This window comes from Etheostoma cragini, chromosome 3 (genome assembly GCF_013103735.1).
Source record: "Etheostoma cragini isolate CJK2018 chromosome 3, CSU_Ecrag_1.0, whole genome shotgun sequence".
Classification (NCBI taxonomy): domain Eukaryota; kingdom Metazoa; phylum Chordata; class Actinopteri; order Perciformes; family Percidae; genus Etheostoma; species Etheostoma cragini.
The window spans coordinates 697023-708395 of NC_048409.1; the positions used below are offsets into that span (position 1 = coordinate 697023).

The 11373-nt window shown below is 43.4% G+C and overlaps 1 protein-coding gene across 4 annotated transcripts in view; it reads left to right on the top strand.

Moving 5' to 3' along the window:
• The window catches only part of mtus2b (microtubule associated tumor suppressor candidate 2b), a 30121-nt gene that overhangs the window by 14406 nt on the left and 4342 nt on the right, over positions 1–11373 (top strand). For 2 of the 4 annotated variants that reach the window (XM_034867036.1, XM_034867037.1), the window contains exons 5-12: positions 550–696; positions 2569–2658; positions 4098–4276; positions 9083–9149; positions 9606–9820; positions 10109–10214; positions 10846–10919; positions 11025–11123. In XM_034867036.1, coding sequence (XP_034722927.1) covers positions 550–696; positions 2569–2658; positions 4098–4276; positions 9083–9149; positions 9606–9820; positions 10109–10214; positions 10846–10919; positions 11025–11123 — 977 coding nt within the window. Of the gene's footprint in view, positions 1–549; positions 697–2568; positions 2659–4097; positions 4277–6176; positions 6304–9082; positions 9150–9605; positions 9821–10108; positions 10215–10845; positions 10920–11024; positions 11124–11373 lie in introns of those variants that run through there. The other 2 variants (XM_034867038.1, XM_034867039.1) reach the window with 1 other exon arrangement.

An 11373-nucleotide genomic window follows, 5' to 3' on the forward strand; every position in this document is an offset into this window, starting at 1 on the left:
TCAGATCTCTGCAGGGTAAATCCAGACAGCTAGCTAGACTATCTGTCCAATCTGAGTTTTCTGTTGACGACTAAAACTTTATCTGAACGTACACACGTTCCACCAAAACCACTTCCTTCCAGAGACTATTTTGCAGAGACACCGTGGCTCCGCCCGGCGCTTAGCACCGCCCATGAGGATTGTGATTGGTTCAAAGAAAGGCTGATAAACCAGAACACGTTTTACTCCCATCCAAGAATGCTGTGTGGACTAGCCAGACCTTCATGTGCAGCGGTGGGGAGGAAGGTCTGGCTATGTGAGACTGGTGCAGTCCAGTATTGACCAATACATCTAAAGTCACAGTCACTGAGTGGGCTGATGCTGAACATTTCTACTTCCTGATTCTCCTACAGCAAACAAAACAATAACTGTAGATATGAAATCAGATTGAAAGCCGATGCCAGTGTCGTATCCATTCAACTCAGTCCTGTTTAGTGGGTCACAGATAAATAGTAAACATTTTGACACAGTTACATGTTTTTCTGTTCTGTCATCCTTCCTGCTCTGCAGATCTGGGCGGTGGCAGTGATGACACACATCTCCACAACGCCACAGTGTCCCCCAGCGAAGCCTCCAATGCTCAGAGCCGGCCTCATCCTCCCAACGCCCCCAGCCTCCAGCGCCGCAGTCTGCCGCCGCAGCACTGCTCCCCCCTTGGTACGTGGCCTGAGGAAACCGGCATCTGCTGCTCACCCTTCATGTTTATGTGGCGTTGCACCTCCAGAAACAGCATCCTTCCTGTTGCTGTTTCTGATCCTTCACATTGGGAATGTGAGCGTGTGCAAGCAGCACTGTTAGGGGGAGGTGGCAGTTAAGCGTTGGAATGTACATGAACACAACGACTGATAAACTGTAGCCCTCAATTCCCCTGGTGGTATTCATTCCTCAGCCCCCAGCCCTCTAGTGACAGCACTGTTTCTCCACCAGCATGTCATTCACAGAAATTACTGTTTTCAATGTGTTAATTGTCTCTAAGGTTACTGTGTAGTAGGTTGATTGAATTTTTTATGAACCCCCTCAAGGACTCCTGGGGGTCCCCAGACACCACTTTGGGAACTATTTAATTAGTCTATCTCTCTACAGTAAATTATAAGATTTCTGCCACAATGCAAAAATCTGTTCCCATTATTCATATTACTAGTGTTTCAAGATTTCAACCACAAGGTCTTTGTGATGAGCGTGGTACTGAGCTGAAAAAGCACAAAGCGTACTCACAGTAAAGATACCCAGCACCATGATTACCTGTGCCTTGTGTCAGACCCTTAACGCCCAGTCTTCATGTTGTTTCAGATTTAAAGAAAAAGGAATGCAGAATGAAAGATAATTAACCTAAAAGATGATTCTTTCTGCGGTGTGTCTTAACTGTTGCGTAACGTTGCATCCCAGCAGTGATACAGTACCGTATGTATGTACTCCCTCACTCTTTGTTGTTAGTGGCTGCACCTTGTGGCCCGCGTTGGCATTGGTGAACGTGGAGTACCAACACCATCCAGTGGTCACGGAGTGTATTCCTGTGTGAGTCAGGAGCATCCTCAGCTTCCTGCTGTGTGAACAAGTGGAGCAGCAACTCCAGCTAGTGGCCACTGACAGTACCACACAGTACCACACAGTACCACACAGTACCACACTGTACCACACAGTACCACACAGTACCACACAGTACCACACTGTACCACACAGTACCACACAGTACCACACTGTACCACACAGTACCACACAGGTGTGGCTGTAGGCTGAGCCTGTAGTTCATCACTGAAGGTCATTTAGATATCTAAAAAAGTTAAGCTAAACCTGTCCAGCAGGGTGAAGGGCACTCGTTCATATGCAGCAACTGCACTCAGGGCATTGTACCAACCTGGGATTGACTTCCACTGCTGGACTATCAGTTTCCTTCGAGTCCTGATAGCTGTCTGGACCCATTCAGCATCGACTAAATTAATACCACCTTTTAGTGTAAATGGGTTTCCTAATCGGTATAAACAACTGTCCTAGTAGTTAAATGCACTTCATTATTAGAAGTAAAAGTTGAAAAAAAACATTGATTATGAACTTGATGGCCAAAGATGTGTTACATTATCTTCATCACCCCTGTCGTCGGGATGGTCCACGTCTGTTACCATGGCGGCAGAGCCTGCACCATGACACTATCATCATGCTGTTCCCTCTCTTTCTTTAGTTTTGGCCTATGATTTTTGTTTTTGTTTTTTGCTGCTTGGCAATCTAGAAGTAATGATTCGCCAAACCTTCTTTTTCCAGTGCAACAGATTTCATTTTGTTAACGAGTAACTAAGATATGAAGTGCAGTGTAGAAATGTAGTGGAGTAAAAGTATTCATTTTATTTAGGAAAAGTGGAGTAAAAGTAAAAGTCTCCACAAACATGAATAATAAAGTAAAGTACAGATACAGGAATTTTCTACTTTAGTACAGTAACTAAGTATTTGGACTGTATACATACATACTGTACATATGAGATTGTGTTTGAAATGTGTCCATTATGAGATGTAAGAACTTTTATCTTTCCTACACAGCCTCGAGGAGAGAAAGGCAGATAGAGGCTGTTTTGCCTCCGAAGTCCTCTCCCAAAAGAGCCGTGGTATCGCCCAAGCCACAGTCCCCAGGTGAGTGTGTGTGTGTGTGTGTGTGTGTGTGTGTGTGTGTGTGTGTGTGTGTGTGTGTGTGTGTGTGTGTATGTGTGTGTGTGTGTGTGTGTGTGTGTGTGTGTGTCTGTGTGTGTGTGTGTGTGTGTGTGTGTGTGTGTGTGTGTGTGTGTGTGTGTGTTTAAACACATACTGTATACACATTTCATGCTCTATATTTTTAAAATTTCAATGTTTTTCTTAAATCAATGCTATTGGTCACCCTCTGTGGGTGGGTAAAAAGGGACAAGGTGATTTTGTCTGACTTTGTCTGAGGTTAATAGCTCTCTTAAATGTTTTTAAATGAGCCTTTCTTATTTCCTGGAAAGGGATGGTTTTGATTGGCTTTGGACGTACAAGGTTTTCACCCGACAGCGAGGACATGCACAGACGTGTTTGCTCGGTGTGATCCAAGGTGGAACAAACGGAGAAAGCATGACCAGCTTCTACTGTACCTTTAAATTCACAGTGCCTCTCTCCGTCCGTCCCTCTCGCTCTCACCGCACACTTCGTCACAAGTCCCATGGCAGCCTGCTGTTGTCATAGCAACACGCTTCAAGACCTATAATTCTGGAATAGCTCCTTCAGTAGCAATCCTGCTGGGTCAGATTTCCACAACAAGTCAGCATTCTGTCCTTTCCTCAGGGAGCAGACAGAGCTCAGGTCCAGGTGATAAAGGTTCCCATACTGCACACATGATGTGCTCATACTGTAGTTTCCCACTGTAAGTGTTTCCAGGGGAGAGAGGAAACAACAGCTGATTGGTCTGAGCATTGACAAGCCATGTGGGAGGACACAAACCACCGCGGTTCCAACCAATCAGCACTTGAGTTGTTTGTGTCTGTGATTAAACCAAGCTGCTAATATTATCTGCAGTGTAACTCAGCTATTAAGTATTGCTATTGGCTAATGATACGTGTTATTATTGATTGAGTAAGTGCTGCAAAGTTTCATGGATTATTAAACCATTAAATTGAATCTAAACTAATCGGTGAATCGGTTTGAGTCATTTTTAAAGGAAGAAATGTTAAATGTGAATATTTTGTAGATTCTTCACTCGTCTGTGAGAATTAAGTGAATCTTTTTGAGTTTTGAATGAAACAAGACATTTGAGGACTTCCTCCCAGGCTTTGGAAAACAATGATCGATATTTTCTGACATTTTATAGACCAATCAAAGAATCGATTAATCAAGAAATTCAAATTTTAATCAACAATGAAATTAATCCTTAGTTGGAACAACTTTTGGTTCTCCACTTGCTGGTGCAATAAGTCAGAGGAAAAGATTGATTAGTGTATATAGATATGATCCGCTATAAAGCTGATCTGTCCATTTTTAATTAAGTCGGATATATGTTAAAATATCTCAGTATGTTTTGTGCATCTTGCTTTGTGTTTCTATGGCTGGTGGGCGGACGGCAGCTATTCCTGGTGTTGTTGGGACTGAGCGGGCCCAGGAGCTGGACCGGGCTCTGATCCAGCAGCTGCGGGAACGCTGTGAGCAGCAGGACCTTCAGCTCCAGAGCCTTCAGGCCCAGTTAAAGAAGGCCTCCCTGTGCCTGGACGTTTTCAGCATCACTACCCAGCACTTCTGTCACAAGGTAGGCAACAGCAGAGCTTGAGGACCTCAGCACGGCTGACAGGAACACCAACTGGGTCTTGCGCAAAGGGTTTAAAGTCCAAATTATTTCAGCCTAACTTGTAAAGCAGGGCTGCTGCTGCAGCAGGTGTCTCATCCCCTTTTGAAGCTCTGTTTAAGGAAACTCTGACAGCTGTTGCGCGTTTCAGAATGCAACTACAAAGTGCAGTGCATCCACTAGCACAAATGACACCTGCAGCATCCGGCTTTTGTTGTCAGCATCACTTTGTCGTCAAAGACAGTCACTTGCTTTAAAACCTGATTGGTGTGGCTTTTTGAATATGTTTGGATGAACTCTGAATCAGCTGGAGCTGTGAGGGAGGTGTGGGGGAATGTTGAGGGATTCCAAAGTGATGTCCAGTGTTTAAATAAACTAAAGGAAATGCATTACGACTTTCTATACATTCAAGTGTATTAATGGACATGGATTTGATAACGCTGTGCGGGATTTCACTTTGGGCCTGCACTTCAGCTGCTGGATGGTGGACGGTGTCCTCAGTGGGTTCTCAACACGCTTGTCTCCTACTGTCTCCTGTCCCATAAGATAGTCCCTGCCAGTGGTGTCAGACTCCCAGCAGTCTGTTTGCACGCTGTGATAGAGTGTGCTCTGCTTCTCCAACCTTGATTAAGCGCTTGTATCTGGCTCTTTCCTGCAATTGGATAGTCCTTCAACCAATCAGACCAACGATCCGCTATGTTGAATGTAAACAAGAAGCTGATTGGTTGCTTCTCTATTGTCATTGTGGTAAACCAGCCAATAGAGTGGCAGGTACATAAGCCAGTTTGTGATTGGTTCCCGCAAAATTGTGAACTGAAGCAGGAGAATTAAAATTTCCAGACTGAGTGGGCGGGGTATTCCCAGTCGATTCTACTCCAATATAGTGTAACAAAAAAAGTTTCTAAGATTAGTAACGCTGTTTATGCCAAATTCCTACACTATGGTATGTAATGTAAAAATATCAACATCAGACCATGTATGCCTCCATCCTCATCATTTGTTGTATTCTCATATCACAATGATAAACTTTTTTCCTTGGTGTACAGATTTTTAGAGTTCTATTATCGAACGGAACGGAAACATAGTGCTCAGTCCCCATGGGAGCATGGGGGACCATGGCCCCTGACCCCGCTAGGTTTTCAGCTTAGCAAAGTCTGGCTCCGCCTCTTTCCTCCATGAACCTCCTCCCTCTACCCTGTCTTTCTGCACCACTGCCCTGCTCATTACTGCATACATGTCTCTGGTCAGGATTTTAGGTTTGTGTACAAGCAGTGACACATATGCTAATAAGGCTTTAGAAGGTTTCATGTGTGTGAGATATGGAGAAAAAGACTAATGTCCGTTTGCATGGACATCACCAGATTTTAAGTGCTTTGCACTGTATATTAGTTGATCTATGTTGGGAAGTTGGATTTGTTGCAAGAAACTTAACATCCAAAGCTGCAATTCTGGCATAGTTCCTTCAGTCAGAGCTCTCAGAATCATTGGGTTCTATTAGGCATATGTGTGTTCTGTATTAAAATGCATGCAGCTATTTTCTCTGAACGGAATAACAGAGCAGATAATTGGCCGTTATTGATCATCTCCCCCATCCACTCTTTGCAAAAGACCGCACGTATGTGTGTGTGTGTGTGTGTGTGTGTGTGTTGCTCGCTGCCATGCGTGTGAATGTGATACAGGGCGTGTTGGTGGGGCTTTGAGGGGAGGGCAGGCAGAGCTGGGCTGGGCTGGCAGTCTTTGTTCCAGCAGGGATAAACGCCAGTCGCAAAACCAGGAAACGAGGTGAGGCTTCAGTCTTCCCATCTCTCCTCCCCTCTCCTTCCTTTGCCTGGATCCCTCCCCCTTTTTTTCTCTTTCTGTATCTTTCTGGCTCTCTCATCTGTCACTGCTGCCTCCTGAGTGGGCTCAGGGATGCTGCTGTCTCCTAGCCTGGCATGGGCCATTGCTGCTGTAGGCTCCATGTCCTCCCTCTGTGCTATCTGGACCCAACGGTAAAGACAGACAGTATCTTCTGCGGGCTGCAGCCTTGTTTCAGCACCGAGGATTCCTTTCTATATGTGTGGTTGTGCGCATGTGTGTGTTTAATGTGGGGGGTTGGGGGGTCTCTATGTCTCTATGTTTCCATAGAGACAGAGCTGGTGGAGAGAGTGTAAAGCTGGGCATGATTATGCTGAGTCAAAGCAGGCTTGACTGGCGCACTGTCCCTCGTTCCTTTCTGAGTTTGCAGGAACATTACATAAACATGTTGTTGCTGCTATGCTATATTCTTCTTATACTTGTCTTTTTATTCTACTGTGTAGATTTCGTCCTCATTGTATGTATAGTATGCAGCTGTAATTCAGGGTGATTACATGCCATTGACTGTATAGGAGAACTTTGGCTTAGGATGTGTAAGTCTCTCGTTTACCGGATCTTGCTGAGTTTCTCATCTTCAAGATATCACGTGGTTGGTTTTCCTTGCTAAATGCATGCTGGCATTGCCGCTTCCTGTGTGTTCATCTGAGTCACAAGAAGGCTGCTGCACATTAGCAGGTTGCCATGGTCCCACTGATGCTGGACTGATTACATGGGTGCAGACTTTGGAGAGGTTCATTAATTTATTCCAGTATTTCTTCCATTTTGAGCACCCTTCCTATACATACTCATCTTCTCCAGAAGGTAAAATGCTGAAATGATAAGTAAAAAGAGATAGAGGTGTTGCAAGGCGGGGGCTTCTGTTCTGTGGGCTTTCTAAGATGATGGACGAGGTGACCCACGGGTCTGCGCCCATCCATGTCACCCTGCACCATATGACTGTTCTCCCAAGGTCCTGTAGCTGTAGTAATGGATATGGCTAATGTTTGTAATTCACCATGTATTAATACATCCATGGTACTATCTTATGATACATCAGAGGGATGTGTGGATGTTGTAAAGCTTGTAACGTGGATGTAACGTCATTAGCATTTTCCTAACTGCCGGGGCTATCGGCTAGTAGCTAACATCAGCAGTAGCTAGCAGTTGAGTTCTGTTGAAATGCATCTATGTTCACTTTGGTTCGCTCAACATACGTCACATACTCCGTTGCTCTGATTGGTTGTAGTTCTATCCAATTGAACGGTTAAATGGTTTGGTTGACGCCCCATAATCACAGCCCAATGGAACGGAATCATACTCAGACTCTGACTAGAATCTAAGACCACGTCAGGCTATGGTTTTCCAAATGATGGAAGGATTTCTTTTAGCATTCAATTATGAAATGACTTGAAAAATAGTGCACATAGCTGCTGTAAATGGAGCATGCTTCCAGATTTGGGCTGAGCCCCGAATGATTACGTCTGGCTCCTCCTATAGAAAGAGATAGACCCATTAATCCTTTGTGATGCAGCAAGGAAAAATGTCAAACATTAGCTAGTTATAGCTTCCTAAATAGGAAAATTGATTGTTTTATTTAATTGTACGCAGAATATCCTCACGTTGTGGACTTTTAGTGAGGCAAATCAATTGTGATGAGTGCAAAGCTACACCGAAATAATCAACAGCTTAAATGATTGAATGAATCACTAGTTGCAGCCCTTAACATGGATTATGCATGGGTAGGGCCTAATATCACATGGGAATGTCACATAACTCCCTGACGATGGTGAGAAGCAGCGGTGAAGCTGAAGAAGAAGAAAATAAAGAAAGCTGCTGACCATCCTTCATCCCTCAGGAGGTCAGATGAACTCCTGTTCCAAGTAAAAGCTCTTAGTGGGTGACATCATCGCTGCAGAGACATGCTGTATACTATCTCATACATATTTCACCCACTGCTCTCTGTCACTCTCGTGACAGTATGAACACACAACATGAGACGTTAGAGTATGAACATACAACATGAGACGTTAGAGTATGAACATACAACATGAGACGTTAGAGTATGAACACACAACATGAGACGTTAGAGAATGAACATACAACATGAGACGTTAGAGTATGAACATACAACATGAGACGTTAGAGAATGAACATACAACATGAGACGTTAGAGTATGAACACACAACATGAGACGTTAGAGTATGAACATACAACATGAGACGTTAGAGTTTGAACACACAACATGAGACGTTAGAGTTTGAACACACAACATGAGACGTTAGAGTTTGAACACACAACATGAGACGTTAGAGAGTGAACACACAACATGAGACGTTAGAGTTTGAACACACAACATGAGTGTGCTGTTGTTACCCCACAACTCAAAAGAAAAACATTTACACACATCAGAATAACACAAATACACATTAAAAAGGATAACAAATATGCAGAAAGTATTACAAGAAATAGAAAAATAGAATTAGTTTCAAATAATAATAGTAATAATAACAACATGTTTACACAATAAACTACATAAACACAATAAAAACACAATAAATAAGCGGATATATCTTGATGTACCTAAGGAACTGGCAACTGTTAGCAGTGTGTCATGATATACATTTCTGTTTTATGATAGTTTTTATTGAGTTTTTCACATTATTCACATTTACTTAAAAATATTAAAAACAGTATTCACCAAATACAGATTAAGTAATACCACCAAAAAGCAACAAAACATACACACACAACTGAGACCCCCCCACCACCAAACCTCTTCACATCTCTTGGATGGACCAATGGTGTCCATGTGCGATGGGAAACATTCCACTAACAGATTAATGACATGGATGTTAACAGTCCAGTAGGTGTATCCATCCATGTGTCCAGGTCAGAGGTCATCCCTGCTCTACCTCGATGTGTTTGCCTTTCAGACTGAGAGTGCCGTTGTGAAGGAGAGGGAACTGTCCCTGGAGCTCGCCAGAATCAGGGATGAAGTGGGTGAGTGGGGATCTAGTATACTGTACAGTATCCCACAAAGATACTGTAAGGATACTATACAGTATCCCACAAGGATACTGTAAGTATATTATACAGTATTCTCCCACAACGATGGGAGGAGATGGGGACTGGGAATCCACTCTTCCAACCGAAGTCTGGGTTTGGATCAAAAACTGTGTAATAAACACGTTAAAAAATTTTTAATTTTTATTTCTTAGTTTTTTTCCCCTCATATTTTGTCAATAAATGGCCAAAAAGAAAATGTTGATAGTTTGTAGCAAATTGAACACTAAATAAAAACTTGAAGTGTACAATTCAACACTCTTTTTAAATATATTTCTTAACAAAAACAAGTTTATGCCAAAAGGATGTTGTGTTACCTTTGGTGTACCTTCTTACAGTAAAACCTTAATTTGGATCTAGTGAAACACACTCCAGCTCTACGTTGTGTTCTAGCTTTCAGTGTCGCACACTGGGAGCAACTGCAGCAGGAGAAGGAGGAACTGGAGCGGCGTTTCAAGGCTGAGCTGCAGGGACTGCGGGCTCAGCAGCAGAGGGAGCTGGGAGGGCTGGAGGAGCGGCTGAAGGCGCAGCACGGGGCCCAGGTCGAGAGCCTGCAGGCCCAGCAAAGGGCCGAGCTGGAGGAGCTACGGGTCAAACAGCAAGAACAGGTGTGTGTGTGTGTGTGTGTGTGTGTGTGTGTGTGTGTGTGTGTGTGTGTGTGTCTGATTTAGTTATGTTTCTCTTATCCTCGTTAAACTCGCTTGTGTATGCATTTGTATTTTATTTATCATAGGGAAAGGTTGTGTTGTGTATGAAAATGTGTGTGTTTATGTGTGAGCTGCTGAATGCTCAAATATCTCCAGGGATAAATAAAGTATCTTGTATCTGTAAAAGAAGTGAAGATGTCCCTGAGATTGGTCCAGTTACCAAAATAACTACGAAGCTGATTCCTCCAGATTGAGGAGTTGAACGAGAACCAGGAGGCGTCCCTGATGGAGATGGAGACGGCTCACGAAGACACACTGGCCACTCTGCAGGAGGAGCATGCCAGGACCGTGAAGAGTAAGCTAGGACTACAACTAGGGCTGTAACGAGATGAAATATGAAGCCAAAAACAAAACACTCAGATCCACAACCCTGTGTCCTGAGTGAGAAGGCAGAATCGCGACACACCCCTTCACCTCCCAGAGTTATCCTTCCCATCCAGATCCAGCACTACCACATCTTTAAATTACTACTAGCATTAGTCCTTTTCTTGCCTTATCCCTGTTTTGTCTGGTAATATTAGCTTAATATAAGGGGGGGGGGTTACTGTGGAAGTGATTTAGCTATACAATTAACGTTACTGATAAACTTGTGGGTTAGCCCAGAGTTGTTAATCTCATGTTACCCACCAAGAATTACATTAGCATTACTGTAGCATTAGCTACTTGCCAACCAGCACCTTTACAGTAGGCAGCAAAGCCCTTTTCCTCTCCGGTCCCCCTACAGGTTGGGAGGGGAACTATCCGTTACTGTTACCATTACCATTATTCTTATGTCTCATTCCATCAAGTCAATGAATCACTAAAACTACTGTGGAAACATTATTTTAAAAACATCCGTCAGAATGTTCACCCTGCACCACCAAGCACCACGTTCAGACCTGACTCTCTCTGCTGATGGAGTAATGATTTCATATTTCCTGTGTCAGATCTGAAGATGGCCCATGAACAGCAGACCAAGTCTCTGGAAGAAGAGTTTGAAAAGATCAGACTGTCACTGCAGGTAAACGCTTATCCTTTTTGATTAGATCTTTTAACAGATACATGGAATGATACATTTTGTATTCAGTCGCGATAATTAACACGTTAATATCTGTGTGGTCACCAGGATCAGGTGGACACGCTGACGTTTCAGAACCGCAGCCTCAGAGATCGAGCCAAGCGCTTTGAAGAAGCTCTGCGCAGGAGCACAGATGAGCAGATTGTGGTAACTGCTGCATCAGTAATACTCAGTAATACTCCGATCAGTAATACTGTTCATGCCAAATTCCTAACCTACCGATGTTATTTAACTCAAATATAGTATCATCAGACACTGCCTCTTTTAAAAAGTGTTTGGAGAATGTGTTGTGTTTGGAATTCAGAACCATAAAGACAGTTGGAAAATTAAATAGATACTAAATAGGATGTATGCTTTGCAGGATGACTGAAACAAATGGCATGTAAAACAGTGCATA